Source organism: Artemia sp. Qi Xiang Cuo, chromosome 13 (genome assembly GCF_049724085.1).
Source record: "Artemia sp. Qi Xiang Cuo chromosome 13, ASM4972408v1, whole genome shotgun sequence".
Taxonomy (NCBI): domain Eukaryota; kingdom Metazoa; phylum Arthropoda; class Branchiopoda; order Anostraca; family Artemiidae; genus Artemia; species Artemia sp. Qi Xiang Cuo.
The window spans coordinates 42,345,570-42,367,039 of record NC_142806.1 but is presented as its reverse complement, the minus strand read 5'-3'; the positions used below and the strand labels follow the sequence as shown (position 1 = coordinate 42,367,039).

Genomic DNA, 21,470 nt, shown 5'->3' with positions numbered 1-21,470 from the left:
ATGCAGACCCGCAATACTTTACCCCATCCCCCTACCTAATTTGCAAATATATGACCCAAGTTTGTTTCTAAAGTATTATATTTTTATCATACTTAGGTATATTTCATTAGGATTGAGCGTCAGAGAAACAGGTTCTTCTTAGATCAAGAATATTAGGTCGGGGCTTTATCATACAAGTACCCAATGAGCCCATTTTTCTATATAGTAATATAAAAGAAAACAATTAAACAGTTTCATTCGCCAGTAACAGGGTACTTGGTTGGCATTATTACCCAAAGAATGCAAATGGTTTTTTCTTTAGTGTGAGGAGATCTAGTTCATTATGTTAGAAAACACTACTTAGATGTACAGGCTCCAGCTTGGGAAGGCAGAGTCCCTTCTTGTGTGTAACCTGAAATGGCTAAAACCCCCTTCCCTAAAAAAAAGACAATTTTTTTAAAGGTTATAAAATATATATAATAAGGGCCCTACTATATCATCTAGCGAAAAATAACGGGCCCCGAATCCCTTGGGAAAAATGAAAACTTGACAATTGTGCTTAAAAGTACTGAAAAATGGTTTTGATTGTGAACAGTGTAGTGTTTCCCGTTTTTTTTTTGTCCTAAAAATACGGGAGACACTGCTGATTTTTATTATGCCTCTGACTCCCAAGTCGCTTGTTTTTTTTTTTCATTCAGAGTGAGTAAATCTAAGCTCTCACAAATCATCATAAAATCAAGGCTCTATTCACATGGAAGCAATTCAATCCTAGTCCAATTCCCTAGATAGTAAAACTCGATATTCTTGGACTTTTTTTTATTTACTAAAAGTCCCAAAGAGAAATGAATGTTGTCTTTATTTCAGTATCTGGCGAAGCAAGGGATGGAGGGTACAAAGTTGAAAAAAAAATGGACGAATTTTACAGAAATTTGCGAAAAAATGAAATTTACATATTTTAGACAATACAGTGGAGGAGTGATTAGATATTGGTCATATCGCGAAAGGAAATAGAGAAGGGAGAAATGTGGAATATGTTTTATATATCGCTGTCCAGATGTCTAGTACACAGCCTTTAACTGACCTTCCGAAAAAAAAAAACGCTGTCCGATTTTTCCTGGCGTGTCCTATATTTTTCATATAATCTTCTTATTTTAGCATATTTTTTTTTTCGGAGTTGTGCCCTCTTCCTTGGCCTTATGTCCCCTCGACCCGCATGTAGCCTGCAAAGTAAGTTCTGAATCTTTATCTTCCGCATCCCAAAGTAAAACTTTGTTGATATCCTAGACTCGAAGTGTTGACTGTTGCACACTTAGGCTCTAAAGTCCATCTCAAGAATTCTTGACGTTTTTTTCTTCCATTAGGAATATACAATAAGAATAGACATTTTTCTATCCCAATTTGACGTCAGTAGACTACTGACAATAGTCAACTTCTTAAACAATTCACCTGTGTGTCAATTCAAAATAAATGTTTTCTCTTCGCTTATCAAAGGAGGCAATATTTTCTAACGAAACATGCAAAGACTGCTTTTAGTTCAAGAGAAAAGGAACCCTGTCATTTTTTTTTTTTTTTTAGACCTGGAATTTTCTCAGTTTTCCTGAGACGTGGAAATAAATTAGACGTTTTTCTATTTTCTTGGAACAGTAATTTTTATCGAGCATTTTTCCAGTGGGTAGAAATCTAAGAAAGGTGTGGGGGATTTCTAAGAGTCCTAAAATGTTCTGATTTGAACGGTAAATCGACTCAATTTTTTGCCGTTTTATAAATTTTCCCTTTCAAACCCATTTAAGAAATTTAAATGTTAAATATATTTAAGCACCTCAAAGAAATTTAACGATTATTGCCCTATTCCATAGTAATTCAAACAAGATTCTGTTAATGGTGTGCAAATTTGGCTAGATGTAAAGCGCACATCTTTTCTTCTGTTTTAGGCTACTGCTCGAAAAAAAAAACTGTTCTGCTAAGCTCCTTCCCAATATCATGCTTAACGTTAAAAATGCGAATCCTATATCTACACTACTATACAAAACTTCAATAATAACAGAACTTGGTTTCAATTTACAATAATTTTTTTTTTCTTTCATAGTTCTTGTTTATTATCTTCGAAGCCGAAGGCTTGATAACAACAACAGACAGTACTCTTGATAATAATTTAAAAGAAAAATTAAAATATTAGTACCGATGAGGGCAGGGTTTTTCTTATCAGAGTTCAATTTACAAAAGATTTTTTTCTAAAACATAGAGAGCGAGGTCAAAACTTAAAGCCAAGGCCAGATACAAGGGGTCAGGGGGTTTTAACCCCCCTCTCCGAAATGTTTCTCCAACTCGTAAAATCGCAACAAAAATGAATATAAACAAATTAATAAATAAAAAAGAATATAAACAAAAAGAACAATCTATTAGTTAAATAGATCAAAAATGTTTTTTAATACAAGAATAAAAAAAATAATTGTTTTTTTTTTAGTGATACCATCACAAACTCGTACAATTGCAAACTCAAATTACGGCATATAGTCCGGCACCAAGGAAAAACAACCAAAAACCAATACAATCCAAAGAACGGTCAATAACGGCCAAAGGCGTGACTATAAAGCGCAGTTTCGAGTAAAAAAATACATATGAACAAAAGAAGTATACAGCACCTATCCAAAAGAATATTCCATTAAGAAAGGTTAATATTGCAACATTAGCCTCAGATTTGTTATCATCAAGCCCAAAAAAACTAAATACCAAGTTTGATAACAGTGAAACACCGTTTGTGAAGTATATACTTAGTATATTTTGATTAAGAAATCTAATTGATATCTATTGGACCTTGGTAATTATTTTTAATGAGTTTTATAAGTAATGCACTTGGTTCACTTTTTAAAGTAGCAATTACATTTCTCAGCATTTGATACAGTTGATCATATTGGTCTTTTGTCAAAACTCCATTGCTTCGTCAAAACTCCAAGTCTCCTAGTTTTGGCTCAAAGAAATAGACCATCTCCATTTAAAACTCTCAAAATACCTCTTTACAACGTGGTAATGCTCACATTTAATTTAATCTGTTCTAGAGGGTACCTGAGAAAATTTTCGTAATTTTTTAGAAAAGGCGAAAACATCCCCAAAATGTCAAGTGATCTTAATGAAAATCTTGCCATCAGATTCAGCATATCAGAGAACTCTACTGTAGAGGTTTCAAGCTCGTATTTACAAACATGTGGAATTTTGCATTTTTTTTTTTTTGCCTGAAGCAAGATCAGAGATGCGTGTTTATTTATTTTTTCGTTTTTCTTTGCTTGTTTGTTTTTCTCAGGTGTAATCGTATAGAACCAGTGATTCTAGATAATCAGTAGAGGACTCATTTTGTCAGAAATCAAAAGTTTTAGTGTCTTTTTAAGTGAGCAAAAATATTGGAGGGCAGCCAGCCCCCCTCCTACGCCCTTTCTTACCCAAAGTCGTCAGATCAAAAGTTTGAGATTGCCACTTTGTTCAGCATAATCGAAAAATCTAATAACCAAGTCTTTGAGGATTCCTTTACCCCCCATACCCTCCGGGGCAAGGGCTGGAAGCTGTGAACTTTGCTCATTGCTTGTATAAAGTATTGGCTATTGGGAAGTATACAGTTTGTTTTGTTTTTTTTGGGGGGGGGGTCTGTTGGGGGACTCACGTTGCAGAATCTTTCCGTGGAGGAATTTTTTGAGGGTGAAGCGAATTTTCCATGGAGGGGGAGCGGTTTTCCCGGCTTTATCTAAAGAACAATCAGAAATTAAATAAAAAACCAGTTGTTTTTCAACTGAAAGTAATGAGCAACATTAAAAACTAAAACGAACAAAAATTATTACGTAAATGAGGGGGGGTTGCCCCCTCCTCAATAACTCACTCTTGACGCTAAAGTTTTTTTTATAGCTTTTAAAAAGCTTATTATTCTAATTTACGGCCCGGGAGTCATTCGGCCAGTGTTTCGGGAGTCATTCTTAGATAATTAGAACAAAAAGTCAAACTTTAGCGTAAAGAGTGAGGTATTGTGGAGGGGAGAAAACCCCATCATATATGTAGTATTTATTTTTTGTTTTAAGTTTTAATGTTGCTCCTTACTTTCAATTGAAAAAACTCATTGTTTTTATTCAACTCTTATCAGGACAGTAACCCCAGTAACCGCGAGGTCTTTGCATTCTGTTCGATACACAGGACCACATGTTTGGTGTGAATTGTCACCTGATTTTAAAGAAGTCAAGGATGTGAACGGCCTTCGTCGAAAGCTAAGAACGTCTTGTGTGAGTCAATTAAATAAAAAAAAAACAAGTTTTTTCAGCTGAAAGTAAGGAGCAACATTAAAATTTAAAACACTAGGGGGCGAACTCAATCATATACATAATAATTTCTGTTCGTTTTAAGTTTTGATGTTGCTCTTTACTTTCAGTTGAAAAAATTGTTTTTTTTATTTATAATTTCTGATCGTTTCTTAAATAATGCTGGGAAATGCGGTGCCCCCTTCATAGCAATGTCCCTTCCCCCATGAAAGTTTCCTCTGTGGAAAGATCCTCCCACGTACCCCCCCCCCCTCCCGCCAACTACTAGAAAAAAAACCCGAAAACTTCTGAATACTTCCCAATAACCAATACTATACGTAAACATTGGGCAAAGTTCATAACTTGCAGACCTACCCCCGGGGACTGTGGGGGATTAAGTCATCCTCAAAGACATAGTAATTGCATTTTTCGACCATGCTGAACAAAATGGCTATCTTAAAATTTTGATCGGGTGACTTTGGGAAAATATGAGCGTGGGAACTTTTAACTTCCATTTGAATGGACCCTCCCGCGATATTCTAGGACCAATGGGTTGATACGATCACCCCTGGGAAAAAGAAGAAGAAAAAAAAAAAATGAACACGCATCCGTGTTCTTTCTTCTGGCAAAAAATACAAAATTCCACATTTTTGCAAATAGGAGCTTGAAACTTCTATAGTAGTGTTCTCTGATACGCTGAATCTAATGGTGTGATTTTCATTAAAGTTCTATGACTTTTAGGGGGCGTTTTCCCTTTTTTTCGAAAATAAGGCAAATTTTATCAGGCACGTAACTTCTAATGGATTAGACTAAACTTGATGAAACTTATATATTTGAAATCAGCATAAAAATCTGATTCTTTTTATGTATCTATTGGCATTATAATTCCGTTTTTTAGAGTTTCGGTTACTATTGGGCCGGGTCGCTCCTTACTTACAGTTTCGTTATCATGAACTGTTTGATATGAAAGTTGATTATGAAATAGTTAGGTACAATGATTAACATGAGGTTTGATAAAGTTTTATGTGCGAATGAATGGGGATATTGTCAATGTGATTGTTTCGGCCTGAATACCAATAGTTTTGGATGGAATCGAGTGTTGTGAGCGTAATTGGAAATATAGATGTTTGAATTTGTTCAATGAATATTGTTTTAATAAAAGTAAAAGGCCAAAAAGCTTGATTGAATGTATTAAAGATTTGAGGTTTTATTGTTGATGATTTTTTTATGTTCTGGGTGATAGACTGTTTTTGCAGTAGGAATATGTTCAGGAGAAATGGGTTATGCTTTGTGTGGTTATGGTTTGTCTAGATGTCAAACCAAAGAATTTTTTTTTTTTGTCTTTTTGAGTTACATAGCATGCGGCTATTCATATGATATTGTATTTTATATTTATATATAAGTTTCTGCGACCATTCTTTCTGCATTTTATGCCGAGAAACAAAACACTTGTGAAACACTCGCGTTATACGCAATATAAATGCATCTAAAAAGTCTCTTTTTGATATGTTAATTTGCATAACTGGGGGCCCTGGTCCTTTAGAATGCACCGATTGTCGTACCACCGGATTGACGTTTTTTGGATCCTTTGACAGTTTTAGGTAAAATATCTATCTTGAAATTTTAATTCGATACCATGCGGGCCTTTGGGAGGACCTGGGACTTGTTGGAGGTCAAGGGGTGTCAGGTTGCTTTCCGTTCGGCTTATGCTACTATGATATAACTTTCATTTGCGATCGGTTGATCTTTCCTTCAAGTTTATATGACCATCCCTTCTATATGATGAGGCAAAAAAAAAATAGAAAAAATGTTGGAAACTAGTCTCTCTTTACTAAGTCAACCGCATAGTGTTAACTATACCAATTTAAAATGCTTCATCAGAATTTTCCGTCACCTGTAGATTTTGGCTGTTTTTGGAGGGCGGATGGGAGGGGGGGGGGGTAGGTACGAGATTAGGGGATAAAAAAAAGTGTAAAGGGATGGTTAGTTTCTTTACAGTTTTTTTTTATGTGTAACTTAAAAAAGCTTTAACATCCATAGTCTTTTTGTAATAATTTTGTAAAGTTTGTCTTGCCTGTAGCATTTTTACAGTAATTCTTTGACAGACTTTACGAAACATTTTTCTGTGGCTGGAAATCCTGATCATAGTTTTGAATTTAATTCTAGAAATTGTATTAGTTTCTTTTCTAAACACCAAACACATTAGTCTTGCCGAAAACGAAATTTTGTAAAAATATTCAATAAAAGCTTTGGGTGATGGAAAAATGCTACCGCTCCGTGGCTTAGCCGAGGAACGGTTTGGGGATCCGTGCTTACCCTCCTTCAAAAATAAAAAAAATTAAACAAGAAAGCTTGCTTTTTTCATAATACGATTATAAAAACCTTCCAATTTTCCCTTCTTAGACCAAAATGTATTGAACCCTGTGCAAAGACGGAAACAGCCCATGCCCTTGGGTGGTTTCTAGAGAGATACGTTTCCAACTGTCAGTCCATTCTTCTTGAATTCTTGACGCTTCAGACATAGAGTAGCTATTCCCTGAGTGTTGAGAGATTTTAAGTAAATTGGGAATTGTGTCATCCAAACACTTGTCTGCAGAAATGAGTTAATTGTGCATTAACAAGATTTTCAAGAGGACAGATAAGTGGAGTTTTCCTGTTTTCAGACGACTCATGCTCTTAAACACATTTGCTCATTTCTAAAAATAAGCCAATAATTTTGCCATTTGAATTTCTTGAGGATACGAGAGGTGCCTTGCCGAGTCGTTAGCAATGATCTGCCTTTTTTTTTTTTTTTTTTTTTTTTTTTTTTTTTTTTTTTGCAAGATGAATGTAGAAAAAACGCCAATAAACCGTGTATTTCAGTAATTACTGACTTTTAAAGACCTTTTCATCTTTCTTTTTTTTTTCTCTTGACAGAATAGTGTATAATCAGTAAGCCCATCCCGCCCCCTACTCCATAAATAGTAAAATTTAAGAGCTCTTTTTCAATTTATTAATTACATTAACAGTTCTTGACTTAGTCATAGGTAGAATAGAGGGTCAAGACCCTTCCTAGAAATCCAATGTTTTCCATTAATCCATGTTTTTATCCATTAATCCATGTGATTAACACGGTTCTTGAAAATTTATCTTGCAACTGAGATTCCCTCGTGTCTGGTTTATCATAATAAACATTCCTGCTTTTTATGGGCATACGGTGTACCATAACAGAGTAGGAAAATAATAAAAGTGTGGCAAAATGTCTGTTTGAACCAAAAGCTGGTTTATAATGAACCATTTAAATGTGTATATTTTGTTTGCCTTTCAGGTTACGTTATATCAGGTTACTACCCTTCTCCATCCGATAAGCGAAGTTTACATTTACAAGATTCAAGCCAGACTGTAGGTCTGCTATCTAAAACCAATTTGACAGTACCATATTGTCAATATACATACTCAGAACCTGCTTCCTCCTTGACGTAAGTTGGACATTTTCCAATTCAATGCTTTTTTGGTCATTCGTAAGCTTTTAAGGTTAGAAGTATAATATCGAGACCTTCTGTTAGGAATAGTTTCTGGTGCTCTTTTGATGTCTTTAAGAAATGTCCTCCATTCATTCTTTCCATGACTGTCTCCCCTAGTGCTTACTTTACGAATAAAAGGGGAAAGGAGTCCACTCTAAAAGTAGAGTACAGTAGAAATACGAAATGGACACAATGAGAAAAAATAATGGAAAAGAATAAATCAGTAAGCTTTGTGGTCCACCTAACCCCACAATAACTCGCATGCATTGTCACGCTGACTAAGGCTGCGGAGACCCGGGTTGAGGCTCAGGGGGGCATATTTTGTGTGTAGTTTTTAAGACTACTGCAATTACTTTCTTAATACACATTTCTTCCTGTTATAAATTATGTTTTATTAAGCACTGGGACTTATTGCGTAAAAACTATGTTTAAAAGGTCATAACTGCGTCGGGCCTTTTTAGAGTCTCCTCCTCGTTGTATTCGTTCTACTTGCTTCTCCCCTGTGTCCTTGGTCCTGACCTACTGCTTCTAATCTATAGAAGCAAACTCAATAGATCCGAGAAGCCTTCATTTTGGGTCTTGTTTGGGAAACTGTAGCTTTTGAGCAGCTTAGGACTCCTTTTAATATGCGGATCATCATAGTATAATGACAACAATCTTTTAAGTTCCTAGTTGGTGTAATTTCGGTGACACCTGCCGTAATAGGCTGCCATCCACTACTTTGCAATTAAAAAAAAATAAATAAATAAAGACCTGCTCTTTTTTATTTAACTTTTTTTTTTGCAGCAAAAAAGAGTTTTATTAATGTTGGCTTTTGTGAGGTTTTTTTTTTTTAAGGTGTTGATAGAGATAAGTTGACTTTCGATTGAACCAGACTCGTACTTCACCCCCCCCCCCCTAAAGACCCACTAGAGAGGTTTAGAAATATTTCAAAAACAACCTATTCATTTTTAGTGACTAAAAAGGGGAAAGAACTGACGACAGTGTATTTGAAACGAAGCGTTTATACTGAGATACTTTGAGATCTTTCAGTATTACAAAGAAAGTTCATCAACTTTGATAGACAGGAAAATAGAACAATAAGTTAGAGACAGGAGATTACGTTTATCACATCTGCTCTTATTTTGCTTCTAACTTTTTTCCTTTAACCTGTAAGTTCTTACTATGTGAGATGTCTATTCTTAGTAGAAAACGTGCCTTATTTATTGTTACTAGTGTTTGCAACCTACAGATGCATAGTTTTCAAGTCGCAGCATTTCATTGTATCTTCAAATATTTAACCATTTTTTCTGTAAATTCACTTTTAACATTTTTTATTATTTGATCTTTAGAATTCTTTCTTTGTCGTTGACTTTCCTCGTACTTTCACATTACCTATTCCTTAAGCAATCCTGATGCATATAGTACCTTAGTTTCATTAGTAAGTGAGCTTCGTCCCTAATTTTTGTCAATTCTTTTTCTTCTCTCTAGTGTTCTTCAACTGTCCTTTTAATTTTCTATACATGCATATTTCTTTTCCTTCTTAAATATGTTCTTGATATCTGGGTCTTATGATTTACCTACATCAAATATCCCCTGGTAATTATGTTTCTCAGCATATCCTTCAGAGACTAATAGCGCCACGTACAGGTGCCAAGTGATTAAGGCATCTTCTGTTCGTCTACGGGGAGTGTTGTACAGGATGGGAAAATACTATTTAAAAGATAGTATAGGTGACGAAAGAGAATTTCCAAGTAGACGAAGTGAGAGTAAAAAAAAGGTTTTAAACATTTCTATGTCTATTTCCATGCAAGACAATAACTGTCTAGATATGTTAGTGTCTATTAATTTTAATTATTTGTATCTATTAATTCCTCAAAAAAGAGTATAAAAATATAATCATTTCACTCTTGACGGACAGTTTTTCAAGGTATATTGAAAACCGTATTTATTACTTTTTCCTGTGTAATGTAGATTAGATTAATAATAATAAAAAAAACATGCGATAAACACGAGAGTCAGGCAAAAATTTGCGATAAATACTGAAGCTCGTGCTTTAGCGGTTTTTCCAGTCACAGCATTAAAGGGCAAATTCTAATGCAGTACAAAGCTACCTTAGGTCAGCACAACACCTGTTCCAGTTTCTTGGTTATACTTAGGTCATGGGACCCTACCCCTTGGGTGACCTACGGTAGGTAGGTTCGTACTGTAGTTCCTTCAATCGCAGATTATCTGTTAGTTTTCAACAGATATTTCACTCCTATAGCAAAATACATGGGCCGACGTGTTTCTCAATTACAATGGCTATCTAACAAAACTACCCTGCCCGTGTAATTTCGCGCAATGTCATTGGATAGCGCTTTGTCCACGCATGAATTGGATTGGATAACGCTCCTTCCGATCAATGTCATTGGATATCGTCAACCTTTAGGAAGCTTTAGGAAAAACATTTGATCAGATGGCTTTTGGGGTTTGTAAAAACATTGAAGTGAGAAATCTGTGTAAGCATCAACAATGAGTGGTAGAATCCCCAGGCGAAGCTTTCTCCGCTGCGGTGTCATAAGATAAATCTTGAAATGACCATATTGGAATTTTGATTCGATGCCATTTGGCAACCGGGGTGGTAACTGCAGTTACCACCCCGGTTGCCAAATGGCATCGAAAACCGGGAAGATAGAGAGTTGAAAGGGTCTTGTTTGAGCTCCAGTTGGTTTTGACCCTTAAATAGGCACTTGAACTCAGACTTTGTGACTCCTTTCTCAACTTGTTATGAGCATCCGTTCTACATTATGACCTTTAAACGAAAACAATTGAGTGATACATAGCTCTTTACTACGTCAACGCTATTACGTTCACTATGGTCTAGTGAAACCGTCTATGGCTATGATTGGTAACTAAAGAGCGATTCCTCTTAAAAGAAACTGAAGCAATAAAAATGGAATTTGTATAACAATATATAGATCAAAAGAACCTGTTTTTATGGTGCTTCCAAATGCGTAACTTTAGAATAACATGTAATAAAAATTTACGCAACCAATATGTATTAAAAAGTTATTCGTACAAGGAAATTGGCATAATTGTGGAAAAAAGAGGCAAACGGCTTCAACAAGTAGGAAGAACTTAATGAAAACAATATTGAATTAACAGCGTCCGAGGAATGTGGCTTATGTATGATGGCTCCCGAATTGGTAGTCTTGAATGGATAAGCAACACATGGTGGAATGTATCCTTCTCTGTGTTTCTGAAATTCATATGTTGTCAGTTGATATTCACGTTAAAGCTTTTATTGTGTTGGATGAAAGACAATTACTGACCATTGTTTCATTTCATAGAGTTGAATTTGGGTGGTCTTTGGTTTCTGTAATATTTAATGTGCCTGAAAGTAACAGTCGGGATATCAAATATTTCTATTTGTTGAAAAGCATTATCTTTGATATCTCTTGTTTAGAAAAAGAAGAAGAAAATTAACATTTTTTCTATAGGTGATCTTCAAATTTAAATGGAACAGCAAGTCTACAAATCGAAATTTAAAATTGAAGTGAGGGTCCGAGATGTTTCTCGATTAAAAGTTATTTGTCTTAGAACATGGATCCCCGGTAGGCATATGCATAAGACTTCCTTCAGTGGGGTCTATATATTTTTTAAAACAACATCTAAAATGTTTCTGTACAGAAACCGTTAGAAACTATTGGTGGAATTGTGGCATTTGTTAGGGGCATACCCTGAGCCACTCTGCTAAAGTATCCCTGGTCTTCAACCCCCTGTAGCCTTTGGAACCCTTGTAGCCTGATTAGGAACCGCATTTCTGTTTTGGAGAGCGACAAGAGCTGAAGTTCTCCAGGGGTCTGAACCTAGAATATGCAGCGATTTGAATGTCCTAGGTAAAAGTGTCACCAAAATGAATCGTTTTGGTGGTTTCGAGAATTCAGTGAGCGAGACCTTTTAAAAAAAATTAAGTCAACGAGACTAAGTTCCTTAAATAAAGAGTAAATTAGGATGAATTTTTGATGCCCAGTCATTTTCATTTTTAATCCCTTTTGCTTTACTAATCAAGGTTGGGGCAGCCCCATTCCATATATGGTTAATTAGAATCTCTAAGTCTATTTTTAGATTTGGATTCTAAGAATAGTTTTCAAAAAAATTTCAATGAAATGTGTGTAATAGTAAACTTTCGAGAAAAATATCCTTTTTTGTGCACTAACGGACTCGTTAACCTTAGGTGGAGTGGCATTCCTAATCCTAACCATCTTCCAAATGGAGTCTCTGGCTTATATAATTCTTCAAAGAACCCTTAGATGTTACAGTAAAAAGTTTTTTCTTTCATCAGGATTTCTGAAAAATCTGCCTTTCAGAGTGTTTGTAGACACGAAAGGGTTTATTTTGGATCGTTAAAACCTCAAAAGCCTTTAAAGTATTTGCAAGACATTGGAAGTTATACTGGAAATTGTAAAAATCTTCAAATTTCAGGAGGGGCAGGCCCGATAGCCCCCCCATACTGTATACATGCTTGAACAGGTAAATCGTTTTTAAAACCCCTTTAAAGTTTTTGGAGCCTAGGGTAATGAGTTGTATTTTACGATATTTAAAATTGGCCAAATTTTACTTTTTTTTGTTCAAAAACCATGGAAATTTTCATTTATGTTAAATTCGAGGTATTTTCTTAAGACTTGTTGATTGAATGTTCTAAGCCCCCTGATAATTTTCAGATCTCATAATAGAAATGTTGTATTATCCCCGTCTTCAGAGCATCTTTATGAAAGTCCACATGTTATGGCCTTTCCAAGTGGCTTAGGAAAGGAGATCAGTCAAAGTCCGCTCCCCGCACCTAGCCCCATGAGCTCTATGAATAAGCCCGAATCTGATCGAAGTCTTAGCAGTACTCTTTCGTCTTCCTGTAAGTAAATTGTTATGTATGTATTTTATGATTTTTGTTTATATAATATATATATATATTTTTAATTTACAAATTTGTTTTTGTTTATGCTTGTTTCGTTTTAGACGTTCCTTTTGCTTTTCTTTTTGTTTTGGTCTGGTCTTATTTTCGTTGCCTTCGTCCGCACATGTTATTTCCATTTAATTTTACTCAAAATGTTACTTGATATAGTTGGATTTTTTAATGATTTGGTTTAAAAAACAGAAAATTGGAGATTTCTCCATTTTCTAACCCTTTACCTTTACCATAGACAGGTAAAGGAGGGGCGTCCGGCATCTTGTCATTGCCATATCTACCAGAAGGGGTTGTCAGCTCCCAATCAAACTTGTTTAGAATCAAGATTACGCGTCTTAATTTTTCCTTCGAGGTGTCATGACGCAATCGATGTTTGTGGGGGAGGGAATCCTTAAGCTCTTGTCATAAAAAAAATATGTCAGAAGGAATTGTCGGATATCGACTGTGACTGGTAGAAACTGAGGGCTAGTGTCCACACTATGTCTATTAAGGGTCAGAACCGAGCCCGAACTCTATAAGGGATGGAAAGCGCAAGGAGCCCCTAAATACTTGTCGTCAGGACATTTATCACAGATCTTATCCAAACTTGGTGAAAAGTAATAGGAAGTATTCGAGCCGTAGTTTTTGGGGGTTCATGTCTAATCTGAAATTTGGGGAGGCAAACGGACCCAATTTTGTCATCAGCAGAGCGTCTGCCATAAGGCTTATCAGATCCCAATCAAATTTTGATCGAAATAGGAGTGAGCACCATAGTTGGGCTATATGGGTTGTCTGACATAGTCTTTCCTTTACAGGGATGGAAAAAAAACAACAACTCATCACAGTACAAAGCCTCCTGAGGCCAAGACAGCAGCTATGATAGATTCTTGGTAATACTTACCTTGAGGGTCGCCACTCCTTGAGTGCCTTGCGAGGACAAGTTTGAACTGTAGTTCCCATAAATTTTTTGTAAAGTAAGAGCTAATGTTAGAGAAATTTGGAGAAGGAAAGTGGAGGGATCCCTAAATTCTTCGACTACATCTAGGCGAGAGGGATATCATATCGAGAGGGATAACGAGAGGGTTCAATCTAATCTAATTTGATGTAATAGTAACTCATATCTTCTAGAGGTATGTTCCCGTTCTGACTTCTGTTGGAGGAAGGGTTTTGTCCAATTCTAGGCAAACTTGATTGGGAATAACTGCCCTAATATTACAGTTTTGGGAGCCCAGACTTGATCCAACCTATGTGGGGGGAAAGGATTCACATAAAAGTGCCATCAGGACATTTACCAGAATATCAGGATCTCAGCTGAGTTCTGGGAGAAAAGGGAAGGAGGGACTCCGAAATTGGTATCATCAGAACAATAACCCGAAAGATTTTTCAGTCCTCAACCTAACAAGAAGTAACAGGCACTGTCCTAGCTATGCCCTTCCACGGTAGAGGATTAAATTCAGTCCCTACAGTCGAAGTTGAAAAGAATGGCCCGTAATTTTTGTCAAAAGCTCTATTACCTGAAGGCTAAATCTGCTGCAAACTAAAATAGGTTAGAAGTAAATATGAAGCTCATAATTGTGCTTTTTTATGACCTGGACATGATCTCCCTCTGTGGGAGGAGGGAAAAAGGTATCACAATCTCTATTTGTTGCCTTAATTACTAGGCGGACTGGCGGAATTCGTTCGACAAAACCTTGTCAACGCCAACAGTTATAGTTACTGTGTTGGATTGCCGAGCTCGATCGAGCCCCTTTGAGGGAAACATTAGATTCTTCTTATCTGCATCCTTGGAGCTTGAAACCCATCCCCGCGAAATGTTTGTCCGACTCGACTTGTAAAAACATAATTAAAATGCATAAAAGATGTTTTTGATGCGTTGTTTAAAGTTTTTGTACCCCCCCCCAAAAAAAAAAACCTCCCCCGAGTAAAAATCCTGGATACGGTCCTGGCTGCAGCTGTAGAAACATCTCACGGGGCTTGATACTGGAACTCTTCTTTTTACTTCTTTCTGAAGGTTACCGTTAATTTTCATCTCTTTTTTCAATTCGTGGAGGGATCTCTATTAACTTTCAAGTTTCATTATAGTTAGTCATTTCAATATTCTGAATATGTGCTTATTTCATAAGCGTCGGACATACCATCTCCAAAAGCTTACAAACCTCTCACCATGCTCGGAATAAACTCATAACACTTCATCATCATTACGCTCCTTTTTCAAGTCTTTTCTTTATCAACTTTTAATTTCTCTTTCAACTAGGTTTTTTATTAGCTATCCAAGGCAGGTGATCAATCAAGGGAAATGGACGTTTGGCTTTGTGCTAAAAGATGTGTTGTCGCAGAGTTTCTTCCATTTTAAAAATATAATTTGAATTATGCATGGCTTTGACCTAAACAGTAAAATCATTAGGAGTGCCGAAGAATTTCATCTCTTTTCATTTGTCGCATACTGACTATCAAAAGGCTATATTTTCTTTCCAATGAAAGATGTAGAAGTATTATGTGATCGTGGCGTTTTCCTCAGTTTCAATGAATGATTGGACTTGAGGGGACAAAATAACAGGTAAGCAGGGCATCTGCAAAGGCGAGAGGGGAAGCTTAACTCCTCAGAGGCATGGACGCCATAGAGCGTATTAAAAAAATGTGCCAGTGAGGGTAAGTATATAGAGCTTTTCGTAGTTTTAAGTTTACGATTAGAAAAATGTTGCTAGGTTTCTAAAATTTTAATTTGGTTGTGTAATCTCCCTAAAATCACTCTCGCTGTGACCATACAAGCATGAATTGGTGTTTGACCCGGTAAATTCAGAAAAACTTGACAGCCAAATTTTTGTATTTACTTGCTTACAAAATACACAGAAACTAGCCCAATATGACATTAGTTTAAGGGCCCAAGAATACTTTAGCTCCAGATACCAAAGAGGCTACCGGAATCCCGTAATGAGGTCGCAGTTATGGAGGTGAGAGTCTGCAGGTTTCTCACCAACTTGTCTCCCATGAACTCCAGTCTTCTGCGAACTGTCATTTGCCGACGAACACGACTTTTTGCCTCTGAACCTGCTGCGTGTGCACGATCTCTTTAAATTGTTTTGTATCCATGAATCTACATCGTGTGTAACCCTTTCCAGAATCTGTAATAGTAAAAACAAAAAAAGTGCGCCCCTCGGTCCTTTTGGGGAGGGACACTCCATAAAAATTCTCCCGCTGAGGACATCGAATTCTGCCTGAACTCTCGTTTTCGGGAGTTCTTTTCATCTATGAATTCATAAACAGTATCTTCGCATTGATCTTTTGAAAAAAGCAGAAATTTTCTATGCCTCGAGTTCGTTCCACTTCAAAATAGTTTCGTATAAGACCAGGTTGAACACCGGATTAATACCTTTTTGAAGTGAAATAGTGAGGAAAATGAGCGATATTTTAAGCCAAAAAAGTCTGTGGGCCAGAATTTCATTTTTTTTCTCTTTGGTAAGAAAAAAATCAATAAATTGAACTATAGTACTAAAATATATTTTGGGTACTCTTTCAGAGAATCTTTATTCCATTACTCCTGCGATTTAAATTTTCATTTTATTGCAGACCCAGTAGGCCTATTTGGGTTATTGTTATGCCTTTTTCCTATGCATATTAAAACCACATATGCTTGTTGAAAATAGTCAGTCTGCTTTTGCAAAATTATCACCAAACGATTGTAAACTCATAATTCAGACCTAGCTTTGATTGTTCTAAAACAAAAGAATATGGTTATTTAATTATAAGGTATAAAGATAAAAGAAACATAGAGAAGTCTTAGACTATTAAATAAGGAACAGCGGATCAAGGCCAGTGGTAGGGAAAAATGGTTGATGCTCCGAGCTGATGTCCGCGTCTCGTCCTCACCGCTGAAAACAGGGAAATATAAAAGATAATCCAAGACTAAAATACCCAATGAGATAGCAAACGGAGACTTGACACAAGAAACCAAAAAAAAAAGAAACAAGGAAGAATAAACTACTTAACTTAACTGTGGAGGTGACTTCTGAATCATATAGCAAAAGGCAATACGCGTTTTCCTCTGGAATCTGGTGGTTTCAGAATGTAGCAAGTCCGTTATGTACCGTAACTATTTATTATGTTTTTTTTTGGTAGTTGTTGTCTTGTGTGTGTTTAAATCTCTTCTACTAGATCGTTGGGTTTTTTAGTCTTTATATCACTTTATTTCTTTTTAACTTTACAATGAATTAACTTTGCTATCCAGCTATCTTTTGAAACTATTAGATTCCAAAAGGCAGTCTGTGTTGCTATTTGGAATCGAAGGGTTTCTGAGTTCAGTTTTAATTACATTAGTTCTTAAGTTTAATGATCGTAAATTCAGGGGAGGATTACAAAAAAAAACTTAATAAAGCGCATCAAAACTCTGTTTATATGCATTTTTGCTCGTCAGACTTTTTTTTTGGGGGGGGGGGTTCAAACCCCGTGACTCCCAACCCCCAGGATACGGCCTTGTCAACCTTAAACGGGATTTTGACGGAATTACGCCACTGAAGCTGAGGCTGAAACCTGAAGAAATAAAGCCGAAGAAAGCTGAAGAAATAAAATTGCCTTTCCGAGATTTCGAAGTTTGTCCCCTCCCCAAGTTTCGTTATTTAACATCACTGCTTTTAATTATACTTGGTAACATTTTCCTTGGTCTTAAATAACAATTAATTTGGCAAGTTTTATGTACGGAATATGAAACAGTTTAAATTTACGAAGCCAATGTGCTTCAGCCAGCCGGCCCAAGACTTTAAAAAGGGTTCAGCATAGGCCGAATTAAAAAAATTCATGAATCCTCAAGTTTTACTGGCATTTGATTTTTTTTTTTTCGGATGTCCCTAAATACTAGCTACATCCGCTAATCTAGCCGACAGAAATGGATTTGTTATTCGATTCATCTCGTTGATCAAAATAATTGACTGTTAATCAATACTTCTTTAGGAAAAACTAATAATCACTGTCCCTCTGATATTTGTTTTAACTTGGTTTCCGGGGATCATTTCTAGCTTAGGCATACTCTATGGAATGGTTCTATTAGAAAAAGTATTGGACTCATCTGTAGGGATCACCTTATTACTTGTCAAGACAAAAATTTGACGTGGATTCCGCAATTAGTTTTTTTTTCTCCTTCACTAAATACACTCGGGAAAGGGTTCGAAACAAGACTATAAAAAGTTTAAAAATGTTTAAAAAAGAAAAGGTGGAAAATGCCGGTGTCATTCTGTCCTTACCTTTTATATGATATTTTGGAAAAAAAAATTGGTTTCTTCAAGTTATCCAGAATGATGCAACCAAACAAAACGAAATTTAGTCAAAGAGATAACATAATTGGAATAACCCACATTTTTGTTCAAATCAAGAACTACTAGTATTTTTTTTTATCCATTATTTATACTCGTGATCCAAAGAAAAGGCATAAAACTTGCTTTTTGTTTCCTTCTCTTGAAAAGTTTACTTTTGTTTTCATAGGAGGAGGAGTGTACGTGAAGGACGCGATATTTTGCTGATGCTTCCTGGTGCAAACTTGGCTCAAACGTAAAAATCCATTTTGTGGAGGGGGATTATATTCGTAAAACAGATGAGCTATAAAAAAAAATCGCATTAATGGACGAAATAAATCGTACATTAATACCATAGTTTTGTATTCGGCCGCCCAACATTATTTATGTATCCAATATTTTTCAAGTTTCGGATGATTGGGATGGGTATCTTGAGGACATAGATTTCCTTGGGCTACAAACGTGGAAACCACCTTTAAAAAATGGTCATATTTTACGAATTGATATTGTCCTATTCTCCTCAAAATTCATTGAACAAGCCTATGTGTATAATAAATTTGTAGTTTTTATAAGGTAAAGAACTGTCAAGTTCAAAAGTGTTGCTTTTGATCCAGTAGAACAGGAAACAGGCTCCCCTTCCGCTTATGTTTTTCTTCTTTTTTTTTAGTCAGGACAGGTGTTCCATTCAGCACTGTTGCTATTGTAGTTTAAAGCATTTATCACATCATAATTGAATAATATCGTGTCAGTTAACAGTCTATAATGCTTATTTCTAGTCGAAGGAAGTTTTTTGTGAATGCTACTTCCGGAATATTTCGGTCTGGTTAAATGCAGCCTAATTAAGTTGTGTTCGATTATGGCTTTGAATTGTATTTGGGGTTTGAAAACGTTATTCCTCGGTTTTGGGAACAAATCTATTGGAGTAATTGGACATTCATATGCAAAAAGTATCTAATTCAAACTATGGTTGAATAGAGGAAACTCGGAAAAATGGGGAAAACTTTAAAGGTGATAAAAGGCCACCTTCTGGAACTTCGAAACATATTTGGTTTGGTCTAAACGTTGTAAAGTATATTCTGCAGTAGGAATGTTTACATTGAATTTTAAAATTAACTTAAATTCAAACACTTAGTAGATACATGCGCAGAATTTGATTCTAACGGGGAAGGGGTAAGTTGGGAAAAATGTGAAAGCCGTCTGATTCAGTTCAAAATTTAGGACGAATGGGACAAATCCTTAGAATATCGTTGGCTCTCATGCTTTGGATTTGAGAGTAAGAAAAAAGTATTTTAGAGGAAACGTTTGTAATTTCCACGACAGTTAGGATGAAATACATGCCCAACACAGTTTTGGGATTCTAGCTGTGGAGTTTAGTAAGTCTTTCCTTATTCTGCGCAGAGGCCAAACAGTTTGCCATTTCAGGAGAGAATCGCCTTGCTCATTGCACTAATTGGCTTGATATGCATATTCTAAAAATTGTGTTTTTTTTGCAATGGATAATAAGTGCTGTCTTTTTGCTGATTGAGTCCTGCATTAACTATTATCCTCCCATACATCTATAGTACTTACTTTCCCCAATAATATCCCCAGCCAGATACTCTAAGTTAAGATCGTATGTATTTTAAACTCCTACATCGCAGTATTGTATTAGCTCGAAAATTTTGCGTAAAACTGCTTATATATATATATATATATATATATATATATATATATATATATATATATATATATATATATATATATAATAAGCAGTTTCGTCGTTATAAATAACAACGAATACCAGGGGCGTAATTTTTTATGGGGCGAGGGGGCAAGAATTGCCTCCTCTAGGCCCCAGTTTGCTCCCCTGTAGCTGAAATTTAGTTTCTGCAAAAAACCTTGTCAAAACTAAGGTAAGCCTGCCTAATTCAAGCATCCAGAGAAACGTGTTAGTTTTCTTTTAGTATATTTTTGCCTTTATGGTAATATATGGCTCATTTTTCACTGTCATTTTCATTTGCTTCGGAAAAATTGGCTCCGACTTTGCCCCCCCCCCCCCCAGGATTGTGACAGAATTACGCCACTGACGAAGATCACACTGCCTAAACATAATACAAATAACAAAAGGTAAAGCAAAGGGGAATTATTTTAAGACAGCGAAATTTTACTAAATGAATATTTCTGGTCTATATCTAGGAGCCATCATCAGCTAAGCAAATAAATAAATAATAAAAATAGATTTACAACAAAATACGTGACAACAAAAACTAGAACCAAAGTTAAAATAGTCCTAACATCATTACTTTAAGGAAGTTCAGCCAGGAATGAAAAATAATACAAACAAGAAATAAGGCATATCACTCAGAAAAAAAAAATAAAAAACCTGTGCATATTTTTAGTGCAAGTTTTGCTTTTTTGGCAACTAACCTAAAAGGTTTTTTGATACAATATAATTGGAATTAACTATTGGTTTTGCGATATAATATTTTAGATCATTTTTAGTTGAATTTCATTTAGTATAATATCACTTTCTTAAAATAATACCTCATTGTTTTTCCTTTTGTTATTTGTAATGCTGATTATATAGTCCTTAATCAGTTCGGCAAATTTGTAATTGAGTTTCGATTACAAGAGAATTCGGACTAATTCTTTTCTCGTTACCTAACATCACCATTTCATCCTCATTTAATCATTAAACGACTCTAAGTCTATACGACTCAGTATTCCTAACGCTAATTTTCAAGCCTATTCTTCCGCCATCTCTCAAAACACCCCAAAAGTTTATTCATTACGTAAACAAAATCAAGTAAGTTATTTAGATGAATCATCACCTTTGGCCACTGAAAGTATGCAGTGAGAATGAATTATTTGTTCTCACAAGCTCTTCCTTCTTCTTCTCTCTTCCTTCTTTCTCTTCCTTCTTCTTCTCTTTTAAACGTCTGTCACGGTCACAAAAAATTCCTTATTTTTATGCCTTGAAATAGTGCCACTGGTATATATAACGTGAGATTTAATGTTAGACAGATCAAAATTGCGTCTAATATTTCATTTAAAACAAGAGAATCGTCTTGCCTTCCATTCACAGTCGCCTCTGTCATCGACCACTCGAAGTACTTTCAGTGTATGTGTATCTTTTTTCTTCATCCAACTCGAACTAATTTAGAGACTGTATGGTGGGAATTTCAGTTCTGCATCCTTCCACACGACAGTTTAGCCTTGTTTCGTGTGATGCTGTATGATCTTACTGCAGTAACTAATTGTTAAAATATAAACCAAGCTTTAATAATTTACCTTTCAAATTGTTTCGAGCAGAGTAATCCCCAAAACGACCATGATGCACATTGATTATAATATCTTCTTTATTCAGGTACTTATCGCTCTTTTTTCTGCTAGACATGGTAGAAGTGTTGTCTAAGAACATAACTAATTCTTAATTAGAGTTTGAGTAAAATATATGATACGTCATATTTTATTACAAGATGGGATTGCTCTAGAATATTAAAAACTAGCTCATATATCAGTTCGGGTGATAGGGCCAGAATTAAAA

General features: G+C 35.6%; 1 protein-coding gene across 3 annotated transcripts in view; it reads left to right on the top strand.

The window, feature by feature from the left end:
- Positions 1 to 21,470, top strand: part of LOC148945303 (netrin receptor UNC5C-like) — a 282,310-nt gene that overhangs the window by 163,905 nt on the left and 96,935 nt on the right. For all 3 annotated transcript variants that reach the window (XM_089098698.1, XM_089098696.1, XM_089098697.1), the window contains 2 exons: positions 7,561 to 7,711; positions 12,442 to 12,629. In XM_089098698.1, the coding sequence (XP_088954824.1) occupies positions 7,561 to 7,711; positions 12,442 to 12,629 (339 nt within the window). The remainder of the gene's footprint in view (positions 1 to 7,560; positions 7,712 to 12,441; positions 12,630 to 21,470) is intronic.